The sequence below is a fragment of the Rhinoderma darwinii genome (genome assembly GCF_050947455.1).
Source record: "Rhinoderma darwinii isolate aRhiDar2 chromosome 11 unlocalized genomic scaffold, aRhiDar2.hap1 SUPER_11_unloc_2, whole genome shotgun sequence".
NCBI classification, from domain to species: Eukaryota; Metazoa; Chordata; class Amphibia; order Anura; family Rhinodermatidae; genus Rhinoderma; species Rhinoderma darwinii.
Genome location: NW_027461851.1, coordinates 223,054 through 241,363, shown reverse-complemented (window position 1 = coordinate 241,363; position 18,310 = coordinate 223,054). Strand labels below are relative to the sequence as shown.

Sequence of the window (18,310 nt, the reverse complement as noted above, 5' to 3'; positions counted from 1 at the left end):
CTCGCTCTCTCGCTCGCTCTCTCCCCCTCCCGCCCTCCGCTCGCTCGCTCTCTCGCTCGCTCTCTCTGCTCTTTCCCCCTCCCTCCCGCCCTCGCTCTCTCGCTCTCTCCCCGCCCGCCCTCGCTCGCTCTCGCTCTCTCCCCCTCCCTCCCGCCTCGCTCGCTCTCGCTCTCTCCCCTCCCTCCCGCCTCGCTCGCTCTCCCCCTCCCTCCCGCCCTCGCTCGCTCTCGCTCTCTCCCCCTCCCGCCCTCGCTCGCTCTCCCCTCCCTCCCGCCCTCGCTGCTCTCCCCCTCCCTCCCGCCCTCGCTCGCTCTCCCCCTCCCTCCCGCCCTCGCTCTCTCGCTCTCTCCCCCTCCCTCCCGCCCTCGCTCTCTCGCTTCTCCCCCTCCATCCCGCCCTCGCTCTCTCCCCCCTCCCTCCCGCCCTCGCTCTCTCCCCCCTCCCTCCGCCCTCGCTCTCTCCCCCTCCCTCCCGCCCTCGCTCCTCCCCCTCCTCCCGCCTCGCTCTCTCCCCCTCCCTCCCGCCCTCGCTCGCTCCCCTCTCCCGCCTCGCTCCCGCCCTCTCCGCCCTCGCTCGCCCTCTCCCGCCCTCGCTCGCCCTCTCCCGCCCCGCTCGCCCTCTCCCGCCCTCGCTCGCCCTCTCCCGCCCTCGCTCGCCCTCTCCCGCCCTCGCTCGCCCTCTCCCGCCCTCGCTCGCCCTCTCCCGCCCTCGCGCCCTCTCCCGCCCTCGCTCGCCCTCTCCCGCCCTCGCTCGCCCTCTCCCGCCCTCGCTCGCCCTCTCCCGCCCTCGCTCGCCCTCTCCCGCCTCGCTCGCCCTCTCCCGCCCTCGCTCGCCCTCTCCCGCCCTCGCTCGCCCTCTCCCGCCCTCGCTCGCTCTCTCCCGCCCTCGCTCGCTCTCTCCCGCCCTCGCTCGCTCTCTCCCGCCCTCGCTCGCTCTCTCCCGCCCTCGCTCTCTCCGCCTCGCTCTCTCCCGCCCTCGCTCTCTCCCGCCCTCGCTCTCTCCGCCCTCGCTCTCTCCCGCCCTCGCTCTCTCCCGCCCTCGCTCTCTCCCGCCCTCGCTCTCTCCCGCCCTCGCTCTCTCCCGCCCTCGCTCGCCCTCTCCCGCCCTCGCTCGCCCTCTCCCGCCCTCGCCCTCTCCCGCCCTCGCCCTCTCCCGCCCTCGCTCTCTCCCGCCCTCGCTCTCTCCCGCCCTCGCTCTCTCCCGCCCTCGCTCTCTCCCGCCCTCGCTCTCTCCCGCCTCGCTCTCTCCCGCCCTCGCTCTCTCTCTCCCTCTCCCGCCCTCGCTCGCTCCTCCCTCTCCCGCCCTCGCTCGCTCTCTCCCTCTCCCGCCCTCGCTCGCTCTCTCCCTCTCCCGCCCTCGCTCGCTCTCTCCCTCTCCCGCCCTCTCCCTCTCCCGCTCTCGCTCGCTCTCTCCCTCTCCCGCCCTCTCCCGCCCTCGCTCGCTCTCTCCCTCTCCCGCCCTCTCCCGCCCTCTCCCTCTCCCGCCCTCTCCTCTCCGCCCTCTCCCGCCCTCCCCTCTCCCGCCCTCTCCCGCCCTCTCCCTCTCCGCCCTCTCCCTCCCTCTCCCGCCCTCTCCCTCTCCCTCTCCCGCTCGCTCTCTCCCTCTCCCGCCCTCTCCCCTCCCGCCCTCTCCCTCTCCCGCCCTCTCCCGCCCTGGCTCGCTCTCTCCCTCTCCCGCCCTCTCCCTCTCCCGCCCTCTCCCCGCCCTGGCTCGCTCTCTCCCTCTCCCGGCCTCTCCCTCTCCGCTCGCTCTCTCCCTCTCCCGCCCTCGCTCTCTCTCTCCCGCCCTCGCTCGCTCTCTCCCGCCCTCGCTCGCTCTCTCCCGCCCTCGCTCGCTCTCTCCCTCTCCCGCCCTCGCTCGCTCTCTCCCTCTCCCGCCTCGCTCGCTCTCTCCCTCTCCCGCCCTCGCTCGCTCTCTCCCGCCCTCGCCCTCGCTCGCTCCTCCGCCTCCGCTCGCTCTCCTCTCCCGCCCTCGCTCGCTCTCTCCCTCTCCCCGCCCTCTCCCTCTCCCGCTCTCTCCCTCTCCCGCCCTCGCTCGCTCTCTCCCTCTCCCGCCCTCTCCCTCTCCCGCTCTCTCCCTCTCCCGCCCTCTCCCGCCTCGCTCGCTCTCTCCCTCTCCCGCCCTCTCCCTCTCCCGCCCTCGCTCGCTCTCTCCCTCTCCCGCCCTCGCCCTCTCCCGCCCTCGCCCTCTCCCGCCCTCGCCCTCTCCGCCCTCTCCCTCTCCGCCCTCTCCCTCTCCCGCCCTCTCCCGCCCTCTCCCGCCCTCTCCGCCCTCTCCCGCCCTCGCTCGCTCTCTCCCTCTCCCGCCCTCGCTCTCTCCCTCTCCCGCCCTCGCTCTCTCCCTCTCCCTATCTCTCCCTCTCCCGCCCTCTCCCGCTCGCTCTCTCCCTCTCCGCCCTCTCCCGCCCTCTCCCGCCCTCGCTCGCTCTCTCCCTCTCCCGCCCTCTCCCTCTCCGCTCGCTCTCTCCCTCTCCCGCCCTCGCTCGCTCTCTCCCTCTCCCTCTCCCGCTCGCTCTCTCCCTCTCCCGCCCTCTCCCGCCCTCGCTCGCTCTCCTCCCTCTCCCGCCCTCTCCATCTCCCGCCCTCGCTCGCTCTCTCCCTCTCCCGCCCTCTCCCGCCCTCTCCCTCGCTCGCCCTCGCTCTCTCCCTCTCCCGCTCGCTCTCTCCCTCTCCCGCTCGCTCTCTCCCTCTCCCGCTCGCTCTCTCCCTCTCCCGCTCTCTCCCTCTCCCGCTCGCTCTCTCCCTCTCCCGCTCGCTCTCTCCCTCTCCCGCTCGCTCTCTCCCTCTCCCGCTCTCTCTCTCCTCTCCCGCCCTCTCCCTCTCCCGCCCTCTCCCGCTCGCTCTCTCCCTCTCCCGCCCTCTCCCGCCCTCGCTCGCTCTCTCCCTCTCCCGCCCTCTCCCGCCCTCGCTCGCTCTCTCCCTCTCCCGCCCTCTCCCTCTCCCGCCCTCGCTCGCTCTCTCCCTCTCCCGCCCTCTCCCTCTCCCGCCCTCTCCCTCTCCCGCCCTCGCCCTCTCCCGCCCTCTCCCGCCCTCTCCCTCTCCCGCCCTCTCCCTCTCCCGCCCTCTCCCTCTCCGCCCTCTCCCTCTCCCGCCCACTCCTCTCCGCCCTCTCCCTCTCCCGCCCTCTCCCGCCCTCGCTCGCTCTCTCCCTCTCCCGCCCTCGCTCTCCCTCTCCCGCCCTCGCTCTCTCCCTCTCCCGCCCTCGCTCTCTCCCTCTCCCGCTCGCTCTCTCCCTCTCCCTTCTCTCCTTTCCCTCTCCCGCCCTCTCCCGCCCTCGCTCGCTCTCTCCCTCTCCCGCCCTCTCCCTCTCCCGCTCGCTCTCTCCTCTCCCTCTCCCGCCCTCGCTCGCTCTCTCCCTCTCCCGCTCGCTCTCTCCCTCTCCCGCCCTCTCCCGCCCTCGCTCGCTCTCTCCCTCTCCCGCCCTCTCCATCTCCCTCGCTCGCTCTCTCCCTCTCCCGCCCTCTCCCTCTCCCGCCCTCTCCTCTCCCGCCCTCTCCCTCTCCCGCCCTCTCCCTCTCCCGCCCTCTCCCTCTCCCGCCCTCGCTCGCTCTCCGCCCTCTCCCGCCCTCTCCCTCTCCCGCCCTCTCCCTCTCCCCGCCCTCTCCCTCTCCCGCCCTCTCCCTCTCCCGCCCTCTCCCTCTCCCGCCCTCTCCCTCTCCGCCCTCTCCCGTCCCTCCCCGCCCTCGCCTCCCTCCCCGCTCGCTCTCTCCCTCTCCCGCTCGCTCTCTCCCTCTCCCGCTCGCTCTCTCCCTCTCCCGCTCGCTCTCTCCCTCTCCCGCTCGCTCTCTCCCTCTCCCGCTCGCTCTCTCCCTCTCTCTCCCTCTCCCGCCCTCTCCCGCTCGCTCTCTCCCTCTCCCGCCCTCTCCCTCTCCCGCCCTCTCCCGCCCTCTCCCGCCCTCTCCCGCCCTCTCCCTCTCCCGCCCTCTCCCGCCCTCGCTCGCTCTCTCCCTCTCCCGCCCTCTCCCTCTCCCGCTCGCTCTCTCCCTCTCCCGCCCTCGCTCGCTCTCTCCCTCTCCCGCCCTCTCCCTCTCCCGCTCGCTCTCTCCCTCTCCCGCCCTCGCTCGCTCTCTCCCTCTCCCGCCCTCTCCATCTCCCGCCCTCGCTCGCTCTCTCCCTCTCCCGCCCTCTCCCTCTCCCGCCCTCTCCCTCTCCCGCCCTCTCCCTCTCCCGCCCTCTCCCTCTCCCGCCCTCTCCCTCTCCCGCCCTCTCCCTCTCCCGCCCTCTCCCTCTCCCGCCCTCTCCCTCTCCCGCCCTCGCTCGCTCTCCCGCCCTCTCCCGCCCTCTCCCGCCCTCTCCCTCTCCCGCCCTCGCCCGCCCTCGCCCGCCCTCGCCCGCCCTCGCCCGCCCTCGCCCGCCCTCTCCCGCCCTCTCCCGCCCTCTCCCGCCCTCTCCCGCCCTCTCCCGCTCTCTCCCTCTCCCACCCTCGCTCGCTCTCTCCCTCTCCCGCCCTCGCTCGCTCTCTCCCTCTCCCGCCCTCGCTCGCTCTCTCCCTCTCCCCGCCCTCGCTCGCTCTCTCCCTCTCCCGCCCTCGCTCGCTCTCTCCCTCTCCCGCCCTCGCTCGCTCTCTCCCTCTCCCGCCCTCGCTCGCTCTCTCCCTCTCCCGCCCTCGCTCTCCCTCTCCCGCCCTCTCCCGCCCTCGCCCTCTCCCGCCCTCTCCCGCTCTCTCCCTCTCCCGCCCTCTCCCGCTCTCTCTATACAGGTCTTGTGTCTTCATGAGTCACCCTGTAGTCTCATCCTGTAGTCATGTGTTACTCTACTGCCCCTCATCATGACTGCGAGATCAGACTATACGGGTTCTGTTAGTTCTCTGTAAACATTGGTGCGCTGTGTACATTGCAGTAATAGAAGATTGATATCAAGGTCGGATTTCTTGCGATGGTTACAGCAACTTTCTGATCGCAACGCGGCCACATGAATTATGTTAGTGCGATGTACACAGAGCGACTGATCTTTTAGATGTACGACCTGTGGTCCAAGTCACCGTCTAACTGGTGGAGAATGAGGACGTCGGGCCCCTTGTTCTCATTAAGGGGGAGGGGCTTGAGGTGGGACTCCGCCTATTATCCTGCCGACCTTGGTGTCTGTGATGGGACAGGGGCCTGTGTGACCATTGATGAGGGTTTCCAGCTGTGTAACGAACGCTCTTCCCTCTCCTCAGCTCTGCAGAGACTCTGGGATACGCAGGAGATGGAAAGAAATCAGACGAGACACAAAGCCCCTTAAACCTTCAGCCTCCAGGAGAAGGCGACTCCGGTGCCGCTAAGAACGTGGACACGGCCGACAAAAGAGGAAAAGAGGCTGATAGTTCTCACTGCTAAGAACAGACTGTGGCCTCCACCCGCTCTCTGCCCTCGCGGCCTCCACCATCATGTCGCTATCTAGGGTGCTGATGGAGCCACTACCTGTCCTGTGACCAGAGATGATCGCACAATCACAAAACACAGGGCAGCCCCTCCACTGTACACGGCCGGTCCCTGGTGGACGGCACGGGTATTTATATGGGCGGTGTGTGTGACCTCCACTTCTTAATCATCTCAGCACAATTTTCAGATTTACCAATCATCTCAATATCGGCAGCAAATTCACAAATCGCAGAAAGCTAAAGATTGATCTATAACCAAATGCTGATGAATCTGTGTAAAGATTTATATACCCCCCCCCCTCGTCTTCCTGCACTCAGGGCCCCCCACCTGTGAGATGATTCTATGGGGACGGAGTCCTCTCTGATTCTCCTCTCATTCATTTTGCGTTATTGAGGGTCGGGAAGTTTTCGTTTTCTTTGGGTCTTTAGACCGCAGCATTTCTGTCCCGGACAGTTTTTTGTTGTTTTTTAATGGCTTTTACCTGCGGCCGCACGACTGTTTTTTTTACTGTAAAGACCAGATCGGGGGGAGCTTCTAACAAATGTTCCAAACCCCCAGCAGCCGGGGGTAGAGAGGCTCAGTGTCAGGTTGCAGCACCTAAAGGGACTGCAATCAAATCCTGCCCTAATGGGGGAGATTTATCAATGATGTCATCAGATTCATGAACTAGTTGGCTAATTTGGCGCACATGACATATATTTGGCGCAGCTCACTAGACTTGTGAGACACGTTCTTTATACTACCTCATGGCCGCGAGTTTGCAAAAGAATGGCGCACATCTTTAATGTTGCACCTTCTACGACCCCTCTGGTAGGGAAGCGTTATCGGGGCCTCCGATCGTATCGCGTTGAAGATTCGGTGACCACGTCATGTACCGGGACGCTGCAGTATTTGTAGTAAATGTAAATTTTTTAGTAGGTGAAGTATCGGTCAGAGCGGCGCCTATTTTAAATTTTTCGTGTATTTGTGTAATTTTTCTATAGGAGCCCCAACTAGTGGTGACAATGAGGTTGCAGGAGTTCTGCGGTCATGAGCAAAACAAAGTGCACCCCCTCTGAATTCTATGGCTTTTACGCATTGGGATATAATAAAAACAAATCTGGTCCTAAAATGAGGTAAATCCAACCCCAGATGAACAACTCCACAAATACCAAACACACGGCCAACGTGGAAAAGCCACGAGTGAAAAACTAACTACACCCCATGTGTCCGCAGCTTGTAGAGCCGCCACCTCCCGGCTTTCTGTGACTTCCTCAGTCTCTTCGATGGTTCTGGAAGGATTTTGGCGCTCTGGGTTCAGATCATGGCGGTTTCTGCTCGGCTCCCCTCAGGTCCGCTCACATCACTTCCTTTGGGTTGAGGTCTGGACTGGGACATTGAGGCTCCTCCATTCCTCTGTGGTAGATTTGGTGCTGGACTTGGGGTTCTCGTTCTGTCGGACGACCCAGTTTAGTCAGAGCTTTAGTGGTTGCACAGACGGCCTCACATCTGACTCGAGATACTTTGGCATACAGAGGAGTTCATGGTCGACTCAATGTGTCCAGGTTCTTCTGCCTGCAAAACGCCCAAATCCTGTCCCTCCACCCGCGCTGGGCAGTTGTATGAGGGGTTTGTGCTGATATTCTGGGTTTAGTTTTCTGCACACGCGGCGCTGGGAATTACGGTTAAACATCTCCGCTCTGGTCTCGTCTGACCGGAGGATATTGTTCCAGAAGTCTTGTGGTTTGTTCAGATGCAACTTTCCAAACTTCATCCGTGCCGCCATGTTTCTAGACATCGGGGGTTTTCTCCTGACGACGCTTCCCCACCAGTCGTACTCGTCCAGTCTTTCGCTAAGGCCTCATGTACACAACTGTAGTGGTGTGCGCAGGCCATGACTTGTGGCTCAATGGCCGTGGGAGTGTCACCCGTGGCCGACTGCATATCGCGGGCCGTGCGCATTCATTTCTATGAGCCTGGACCGCAAAACACGGCCGTAATAAGACATGTCCGTTCTCTCTGCGGTCCGGGCTCCGGGGCCCTGCCGTGTAGAAACCACTGTCGTGTGCATGGGCCCATTGAGATGAATGGGGCTGCAATTCGTGTGCATGGGGCCTGATTGTCCTGAACTTGAACACGTGCGGAGGCCGGTGGAGATGCAGCTCTTGGGGTTTCTGCAGGTCCTCTGGGCATTGCGCGGTCTGACCTGATCATACTGGGACGTCCACGTCTGGGGAGACCGTCAATGCCTGGAATGTTTCCACTTTCCCTGTAGACTGACGGGCAGTGACAGTCGCTTCTCTGAGGTCATTGCGCGGCTCTCACACGGCTGAATCCCCCGACCTGCGCTGCTCTTATAGAGGAGGTCACACGTGATCAAATACTTACCCTCCTGATTCCTATGCGAGCGGTAGGGGTGCACTTAGTTTTTCACACGTGGAGTTTCCATTTTGGCCTGGTGTTTGGTAAATGTGTAATTCATCGTGTTCTTGTATTTGCTGCATCTTAAGACCTAAGGACCATTTATTATGTCCTGATAGTAAAATCGTAGAATTCAGGGGGTGTACTTAGTTTTTCTCATAACTGTAGATGTATCCTGGAAATTAGAACGCTCCGCTCTGTCACTATTAAAGGGACACCCCCCACCCCCCCCCCCCCCCTCTCCACAAAGTAACTACAGGGGGCACAAAGATTTTACAGTTAGTCTGGGGGTTTCTAGGTTTTAAAAAAATCCACCTTCAGGTATTGGCTGTCAGTCATGTGACCACTAAGCTCCACCCAGGAAAGGAATGATTTTATACAGCGGGCGCCGGGAATGATGCATCATGGGAGACTAGAGGGCTGACGTTTCCATTTTAGAATTAATATTTTATTTCGTTATTTTATCGATCAGAATACAAACCCGTGTTACTGGGTCACCATCGCTGGTCACGTGGGGAGGGGGGGACGTTTATCGCCAGACCCGGTTTTGTGACTGAGGCTCCTGATGTCGCCTTCACCTCCAGTAACATTCACGTTGTTTGCCCCGCTGCAGGTGATTATATCCACAGTAGGTGGAGGCCGCGGCTACTCCGATTATTCGTAGCGACAGCTGTAGTCCAGAGGAAAGCGTCTCGTCATGTGACTGGGCGCAGAAAAACCTCGACCATTCACCTGTAAGATCCACGACTGCGACTATTGTGTAGCTGTGGCCCCGTTGTGTGCGCTCAGAGTCTCGGGGGGTCAGTACGTTCGGGGGGGGTTAGCCGTGTACGTGCCCCCCCTCCCCCCCCCCGGATCATCCTGCCATTTATTACACAGGTGGTTTTTACTCTACATTTCCAGATTTCGCGATTCTTCCGCTGCTGGGTGCTGGCCTGTGCGGGTGACCTGCTGGCGCCGGAGGGACCGTGCTGCCCCCGGGGCACAGGGATAGTTTAGTTTTGCAGTGTCGATCTGTGATTTGTTGCACTCCATGATCGCGCAGCAGAGCGCTGCATTGTACTGTCCGGCTCCACTACACGGAGCGTCCTGACACATTGCACTACGGGGCTGCAGTACCGCTCAGGGGGCGCTGTAGTTTTACAGCTCTGCTATATGTTGCACTGGGGGCTTTGTTGCAGGTGACCCCCATAGTAGATGTGGGGGCCCCCGGGAGCAGCAATTGATTGATAACCACATTTCTGACTCTTTATAATGAGTGAATATTTGCTGGATGTGACGTCATTCAGCGTCGATGTTTGTAATCTGAGTATTAAAGTGTGGAAGACGATCCCGGCCTCCTGTCTGTGTATATAGCAAATAATCGGGGCCTCCGCAGTCATACAGTCCGGCCTCCTGTCTGTATAGCAAATAATCGGGGCCTCCGCAGTCATACAGTCCGGCCTCCTGTCTGTGTATATAGCAAATAATCGGGGCCTCCGCAGTCATACAGTCCGGCCTCCTGTCTGTGTATAGCAAATAATCGGGGCCTCCGCAGTCATACAGTCCGGCCTCCTGTCTGTGTATATAGCAAATAATCGAGGCCTCCGCAGTCATACAGTCCGGCCTCCTGTCTGTGTATATAGCAAATAATCGGGGCCTCCGCAGTCATACAGTCCGGCCTCCTGTCTGTGTATATAGCAAATAATCGGGGCCTCCGCAGTCATACAGTCCGGCCTCCTGTCTGTGTATATAGCAAATAATCGGGGCCTCCGCAGTCATACAGTCCGGCCTCCATGGCAGGGATTCTGGGGGGAGCTCAGGAAAGGCGCCGGCTTTAGGCCAGGGTCACACACCGCAGACTTGATGCAGATTTTTACGTGCTTTTTGTTTTCTAAGTCCAGAGGTGGAGCGGAGGAGGAAAGAATAAAACTGCAGAGGCGGCGCTGTGCCCCGACTTACCCAGAATTCACCAGGTTTTGAGCCTCCATAATGAACGTCTTGGCTGAAGCTTCCTATTTGCATACACGGGTGACATTGCTGCATCTGTTCTCTGGCATACAAAGCCTGAGGCTGCACTACTGAGACCCCGTCCACCTCAATATCTACCTCCTGCTGAATGGTGGCGCTGTGTGTGGGCGGAGACGGTGACCTCACTTTCTGCCTCCGCTCTCACCATATCAGGAGGACGTGTATTTTCCGGTCTTTAATGTTGACGTCTTGAGATATTTTCATTCGCTGTATGTGGTGATCCTTTAGCCTCCTTGGATCGGCGCCCCTTATCGTCACAAAATAAGCGGCGATCCAAGGACGATGAGTCCTGGTACAGCAGAATAAGAATTTAATTGGAAAATGTCACAGAAGACACAACAGAAAGATGGGGATCGGATCATAGTTAGGGGCGAGTCTCTGAGTTTGGCGCAGTGGGTTGCGGTCTCGGCGCCGGTCTGGTCACACGCGTCTCTACTGCTGTTGGTTATTACAGCATCACTGTCCAGCAGCAGCCCCTCCCCCGTCCTTCACGTCGATCACTGATGGTTGAGCGAACGTCTTCATGTCGAGTTTTTACCATTTTCCGCTAATTCTTTTTGACAACTCGGAACTTGTGGATCGTTCCAGAGAGCAGGAAATTCAAACTCGCGCTGCCGCCCTGGACGGGGAAATAAAAAAACGGTCAGATAATACCTGCGGCAACAATCGGCAATGATCGTCCGTCCCCCCCTGCTGATCACCGCGGCAGACTGTGGACGATAGACGCCGCACCCCTCAGATCAGGATGAAGATCAGTATCGTGATTAGAACGTCCGGGGGTGTTTAGCGGAACCCCCCCCCCCCCCCCAATAGTCGAGTGTTGTTAGACTGCAAGATGTAACAATGTCATGAGTCCCCCTCCAGGTCATTACCCAGCGTGTCGCTGCGGATCAGATCCTCCTCTATTGCCAGTAGTCGGTTATATTTCGCCGTCCTCTCGCCGCGCAGCAGACCTCCTAGCTTGATAAACCTCACCCCAAGTCCTACGGCCTGCGGAAAGTCAAGCAAGAAATAAGTGGAACTGAAAGTTTATCTCTAGATCCGAATATTCGGTGCGGTCATAATATATCAAGATAGAGACCGGACCGGAGATGTTCTGATACAAAGGTCCAGCTCTCCTACAAAGACAGTTACATGATACGATTCTGTCTACCTGCAACCGCCACTACAGGGAATCAATGTGTAAACAGTATGTAGTGAGCTCCCCCTAGTGGTGGCAGCAGAATGTTATCATTTATCTCTATGGGAGCTGTATATATCTGTATGTAGTGAGCTCCCCCTAGTGGCTGCAGGCAGCAGAATGTTATCATGTAAGTCTATGGGAGCTGTATATATATATCTGTATGTAGTGAGCTCCCCCTAGTGGCTGCAGGTAGCAGAATGTTATCATTTATCTCTATGGGAGCTGTATATATCTGTATGTAGTGAGCTGCCCCTAGTGGTGGCTGCAGGCAGCAGAATGTTATCATGTAACTCTATGGGAGCTGTATATATCTGTATGTAGTGAGCTCCCCCTAGTGGCTGCAGGCAGCAGAATGTTATCATGTAAGTCTATGGGAGCTGTATATATATCTGTATGTAGTGAGCTCCCCCTAGTGGTGGCTGCAGGCAGCAGAATGTTATCATGTAACTCTATGGGAGCTGTATGTAGTGAGCTCTCCCTAGTATTTTTTTGGGCTGGAATCCCCTGCGGGTTCCAGGGCAGGTACGCTGTGTGCTTTTACACCACATATCTGCTCTGAGTGAATATATTTAGATTTAAACAAAGTGGTGCGCAAGGCGGACATTCCTTTTAAGGTGAGCGCACTCAGGGTTATATAGATTAATTTAAAGATGCTGTCACCACAATATAAGTGCCCTGTCTCCTACGTAATCGGATCGGCGCTGTAATGTAGATAAGTGATTTTTATTTTGAAAAACGATCATTTTTGACAGTTATAAACCATTTTAGCTTTATGCTAATTAGTTTCTTAATAGACAACTGGGCGTTGTACAGAGGAGTGTATGACGCTGACCAATCCGTGACCAATCAGCGTCATACACTTATTGTTACAATGTGATTGTGCGGTGAAAGACGCTGGAAAGATGAGAAGTGTATGACGCTGATTGGTCACGGATTGGTCAGCGTCATACACTCCTCTGTACAACGCCCAGTTGTCTATTAAGAAACTAATTAGCATAAAGCTAAAATGGTTTATAACTTTGTCAAAAATGATCGTTTTTATAATAACCACTGTTATTACCTATGTTACAGCGCCGATCACATTATATAGGAGACAAGACACTTATAATCTGGTGACAGACTTTTTATTACTAGGACCACTGTTATCTACATTACAGGGCTGATCACATTATGTAGGAGACGGGGCACTTATAATCTGGTGACAGAGCCGCGTGAAGTATTAGGAAATGATCCTGGGACATTAGATGGAAGTCTGGCTCCTCCTCCTCTGGTATTCAGGGCAGGGAGTCTGGCTCCTCCTCCTCTGGGATCCAGGGCAGGGAGTCTGGCTCCTCCTCCTCAGTCATAGTACAAGGACACAAAACGGGACAGATACCAGATCCACAACGCTGTCCTCCGCACATTCCTCGGACGAGCAGCCCCACACTGTCAGACGCTTCTCTCCTGGAAAAATGAGAAGTTAAAGGTGATGAAATATTATTTATCCTCCGAGCCGCGGCCGCCATAAGTCAATAGCGATAAACTAATCGTGTTGTAGCATCTTCAATTGAAATCGATGGATTGAGCGCTGACCCCCCCCATATTAACCCCGACCCCTCGTATTGACCCTGCGTGTGACCTCCATACACAGTCCCCTCGTATTAACCCCGCGTGTGACTATAGCACCACATCAGACCTGTAACTTGTGGCGGCTCGGGCCGCAGTATGGCGCCTGTTTGGATGCACAATTCGGTTCATTATATTAAAGTGCAGGATGAGGAACTCCTCGTCTTACCTTCAATCAGCTGCACGGCGGACAGCAGGTCGGACACGGTCGTTTCATTTTTCAGCTGGAGGACGGGGCCGCTGCAGACGGGAGCGTTGCTGCCCTGCAGGAGGTCGCACCCTGATCTTGATGCCACATCTCCCATCAGGTAACATCTGGAGCCGACGGCTTTTCCCAGGGTCTCCCACTGCTGCCTGTCCTGATAAAGAAAGACGAGAGGTGGGAGGGGATGCGGCTGCCGCAGGATGGAGGACGGCACTGGCGGAAGAAAACTACCGAGCCTCTTCAGGGCCGACGCGGGCAGCGACTTCACAACGTTTTTATCACATGGCTCAGGGGCCACATTCTAGCGTGACGGCCGCCATTGTTCTGGAGGGTGGATTCTACAATGGATGGTGGACAGATATCTGACGTCACTTCACAAGGGAAGATAAGACGATTATGATTTTATTTATGACTGATCCCATTATATGTCAGAAGCACTGAGAAGGGCCGGCTGCTGCAGAACCTCTTCTTGTCGACCTGAAGCTTCCTCTTCTACAGCAGCCGGCTGGTTATGGTGCGGTAGGAAACCATGTTCAATAGCAGCAGTTCTAGGTAACGTTCGCAAACCGCGTTGTGGTAACATACGTTACGCCATTGCAGCTTTGTTTTTAACCCTTTCTGGACAGAGCAGACTGTCATAATGAGGCTGCTACTGTTAATTATAAGGATATCAGAGGTCACCTCACATATGACCTGCTCCGTGATGACATCACAACTCACTAAATATAAGTCACCATCGACACATGGAAGGGTTAATGAGGCGGCAACATTACCTCTCTCCGGAGCGGATCCACTAACGCCATGATGGCGGCGTTCCTGTTAATTAAATCCACATACAGATCGACCATCTCGTCAGGACTCTTCCAGGATCCGCTGATGACTTCGTATCGTCCTTTGTTCTGTGGGGGAGGGGGATTATGAAGATGTTTTATTGCAGACGCTGAGCAGTAAATGTAACGAGGTCAAAGGTCACATACGACAAATTAAACCGAACTTAACATAGAAAACACTTTCAATTAATCTGCGCGACTCGCTACTTACACAGTCTATTAATTCATGGGCCGCGCAATTTATGGCTAAATACACGTTTGTTCCCAGTTCTAGGCCAAGATGTTCGCAGGCGTCTCGTATTAACTCCAGAGGTTGATCCAGGCGGTCACATCCGAGGACGAGGCAGCCCAGCGGCGACGCGTTCTTAATTACCGGCTGCTGGAAGAGACACAAATAAGGAGTTCAGGGGAAGAGCCGGCAAAATGGTGACGCCAAAAATCAACTGCGCAAAAGAAAAGACGTTCTTAGAAGTTTGATCATTTTCATTTAGGCACCGAGCGCCGCCATTACAATCTGTAAAATATATCGCTAGAAAAATCAAAGAAGTCGAAACATGCGCCAAATTTATCACTATATTGCGCCTCCTAAATACGGACCGCTCCGACCGTTTCTGTTTCACGGTCTTAGCCGCACAGGAAGCATCTATCATAATAGGCAAATGTTACAATAATGACTGAGCCCCCGCCCCACTGGGCGTTATCTACTAATGGCGTCCATTGTATGAGGCGGAGCAAGTACAAGAGGCGGAGCCTGATGTAACCACATCATACATATGTTGCAGTATTGTAACTCTGGCCACGCCCCTTCCTCAGGATTGATGGTATTTGGGGCAAACATGGTGGAATAAGTTGATAAAACGTTGCACGTCATCGTCATACACAAGCTGTGGACGGGAGGACATAAATCCTGGCGCACAGAAAGAAGCGGAGCGATCCACGACGAACTCCTCCGCTCCCGAGACTCCTGTTTCTGCTCATGATGTCATGGCCTCGTCTTCTGCCGACTGTAGAGCTCCATGGATCAAACCTTCGACCAGACGTCCGGTCTAAGAAAATGTTGTTCTAGCTGCCGCAGGGAAATGGTGAGAAATGGAAACTTCTGCATCACCTACGAGATGAGGATCCCGTGCCTGGGGCCCTTCACACACGTCCGGAGCATTCAGTGGAGAATCGTCCATCTTAAAGGATATTATTGAATCTCAAACTCCATCATCCAGAAATTTCCTCCAGAATTGAGTTGGTGGAACGTTTGGCCTTGGAGCTTCTCACTACTATGACCTTCCTTCTATGACCGCCATGGTCATACGTGAGATCCATCAGGAAGAGGCCTCCGTCACTGCAACAATACCTGACCGGCTGGAGAGAAGGCCGAGATCTCCCATTATCTACATGAACTTGTTTTGGACACATCCCTGGTAACAAGATATCAATGTTGTTCTCACCGCCACCTGCTTTACCTGACTGCAGCCTGGCTATTCTAATGGGGTGGGATAAGCCGCTGCCAGACCCCTCTGACCCCCTCCAGACCCCTCTGACCCCCTCCAGACCCCTCTGTCCTCCCTCCAGACCCCTCTGTCCCCCCCTCCAGACCCCTCTGTCCCCCCCTCCAGACCCCTCTGTCCCCCCCTCCAGACCCCTCTATCCTCCCTCCAGACCCCTCTGTCCCCCCCTCCAGACCCCTCTATCCTCCCTCCAGACCCCTCTGTCCCCCCCCTCCAGACCCCTATGTCCCCCCCCTCCAGACCCCTCTGTCCCCCCCTCCAGACCCCTCTGTCCCCCCCTCCAGACCCCTCTATCCTCCCTCCAGATCCTTCTGTCCTCCCTCCAGACCCCTCTGTCCCCCCTCCAGACCCCTATGTCCCCCTCCAGACCCCTCTGTCCCTCTCCAGACCCCTCTGTCCCCCCTTCAGACTCCAGGACCTTCCCAATGAAATGCAAAATTGACTTTCATCTGAAAACAGGACTTTGGACAGAGGCGTAGCTGGGGGGCAGGCGGGGCATGTGCCTGGGGCGCAACTTAGAAGGGGGCGCAAGGGCCGCACCGTCCATGACGGCGGCCTGCTGCCTCTCTGAGGGGGTCGGCGGCGCCACTGAAACCAGCCGCCGCCACCCCCTCCTGCACTATAATAGTACCTGTGTCTATAGGACACAGGTACAATTAGAAGCAATGAATGGCCGGGTAAGTTTTGGACGCTTGCGTAGTTGAAAGGCGCTGATGGACAGGGAAAGTCAGTTTGCCCCGCCAATAATCGCCTTTCATAGACGCAAGCGGCGCTATCACGTCATCACGCTACTTGCATCGTTCAACCCCAGGAGACCTGCGCAGAAGAGAGCGGATCTCCATTGCCGCCGGACGGCGCGGGAACGGGATTAAGATGAGTTTGTATAGTTTGTTTTTTATCGTAATAAAAAAGTGTGTGGCATTATCTACGGGGGTGGCTTTATCTATGGGGGGCACTATCTACAGGGGGGGCTATATGTGGAGCACTATATACAGGGGTGGGCTATATCTACAAGGGGGCTATATACAGGGGTGGGCTATATCTACAGGGGGCTATATACAGGGGTGGGCTATATCTACAGGAGGCTATATACAGGGGTGGGCTATATCTACAGGGGGCTATATACAGGGGTGGGCTATATGTGGAGCACTATTTATAGGGGAGATATATGTAGGGCACTATCTACAGGGGGCTCTATGGCAGGCAGTATCTACAGGGGGAACAGTGTGTGTGTGTGGGATACGGTGTATGGTGCTATTATACTTAGAGGTGCAGTGTATGGCGCTATTATAATCAGGGACATGGTGTATGGTGCTATTATAATTAGAGGTGCAGTGTATGGCGCTATTATATTTAGGGGCGTAGTGTGTGGTAGAATGAGAACTTTATCTTCGTTTATAGGTGTAGAAATGTTTGAAAAGTGAGAAGCTGAAGACATCTGCGCGGCAAACTGCAGAAATGGGCTGTGACCGGGAGAAGTCATCATAGAGGTCTGGACCGGATGGAGAAAAAGAACTAGAATCTGAGACGTCACCGGTGAGTCACTTAATGTAAATGTTTATTCTGCCTCTAATCAGCACTGTAGTCACTGAATGATCTGCAGCGAGATGATGGGTGGTATGATTATATGATTATTTTTTTTTGTGTGAAACAGCAACTCCCAGCATATCCTTATCATTGTTCGGGGCATGATGGGAGCTGGAAACAATTTAGTGGAAACCTATACGGCAGGGGTTGCACTAAGTTGAGCTGTATATGTGCTGGTCTTGTATATGTGTATTGAGCTTGGTTCTGGTGCTGTATATATGTTCTGAGCTTTGTTCTGGTGCTGTATATATGTACTGAGCTTTGTTCTGGTGTTGTATATATATGTTCTGAGCTTTGTTCTGGTGCTGTATATATATGTACAGAGCTTGGTTCTGGTGCTGTATGTGTGTGTGTATATATATATATATATGCACTGAGCTTGGTTCTGGTACTGTATATATGTAATGAGCTTGGTTCTGGTGCTGTATATATGTACTGAGCTTTGTTCTGGTGCTATATTCATGTACTGAGCTTGGTTATGGCATTGTTTATAGAACTATATTGCTTGTAAAATGTACAAATGTTTATATGCTCGTCAAGTTGCATAAAAAAAATGTGGAAAAGAAATGACACGTCATTGATTGGTAGAGAAAACAAACACGGCGAGGGGGAAGGAGATGTCAGGAAAGAGGTTGGGGGGGGGGCGCCAAACTGAATCTTTGCCCCGGGTGCTGGAGAACCTCGCTGCGCCTCTGCTTTGGACACTGAGCAGCAGACCTGTCCTTTTTCCTCCTTCACTCCGGTAAGACACTTCTGACGTGCTCTCTGGGGATGCGACAGTTTTCTCCCATGTTCCGGATACGTCTGTGTGTGGCGGCTCTTGAAGCAGTGACTCTGGCCGCCGTCCACTCCTTGTGAATCTCCCCCAGATTCCTGAATGGACTTTTCTTGACAATCCTTTCAAGGCTGCGGTTCTCCCTGTTGCTTGTGCACCTTTTTCTACCGCACTTTTTCCTTCCTCTCTTTCTGTTAATCTGCTTGGATACAGCGCTCTGTGATCAGCAGCTTCTTTAGCAATGTTCTTTTGTGGCTTCCTCTCCTTGTGGAGGTGTCAATGACTCTTCTGGACAATTGTCAGGTCCACATCTTCCCCATGATTGTGCAGCCACTGAAGCCGACTGTGGGACCATTTAAAGCCTTAGGAAACCTTTCCGTGTGTTTTGCGTTGATTCGCTGATTAGAGGGTCACACCAGGAGGCGACAATCTGCAACTAACACCCAATATTCTCATTTTCTGAGACATAGAATTTTGGGTTTTCAGTAACTGTTCCCATAATCATCAACATTAACAGAAAAACTGCTGGGAATAGATCCCTCTGTGTGTGATGAACCTATAGAATATACGAGAGACTTTATGAGCTCAATTCCTGAAATAAATGAACTTTTTGATGATTTTCTAATTCATTGAGAAGGACCTGTATATAAACAAATAACACGGTATATACAGTATTTTCTTACGTGGTGACACGGTATGTACAGTATTTTCTTACACGATGATACGGTACATACGTGACTATATACAGGGCTATATGCAGGCCTATATACAAGGCTGATGGTGTTTTACATTGATACCGCTGCCTGTAAAGAAGCAATAATTGGGATTCTCCCTGCAGGACGGACTGGATG

General features: G+C 56.0%; 1 protein-coding gene across 1 annotated transcript in view; it reads right to left on the bottom strand.

Annotated features, from left to right (window-relative positions):
- Positions 1-10,059: 10,059 nt before the first annotated feature.
- ENO4 (enolase 4) overlaps positions 10,060-18,310 on the bottom strand; it is a 43,938-nt gene continuing 35,687 nt past the window's right edge. The window contains exons 8-13 of the mRNA XM_075847759.1: positions 13,807-13,974; positions 13,539-13,664; positions 12,730-12,919; positions 12,331-12,398; positions 10,645-10,762; positions 10,060-10,391 (exon numbers count right to left, since the gene is read on the bottom strand). Coding sequence (XP_075703874.1) covers positions 10,294-10,391; positions 10,645-10,762; positions 12,331-12,398; positions 12,730-12,919; positions 13,539-13,664; positions 13,807-13,974 — 768 coding nt within the window. The 3' untranslated portion in view covers positions 10,060-10,293. The remainder of the gene's footprint in view (positions 10,392-10,644; positions 10,763-12,330; positions 12,399-12,729; positions 12,920-13,538; positions 13,665-13,806; positions 13,975-18,310) is intronic.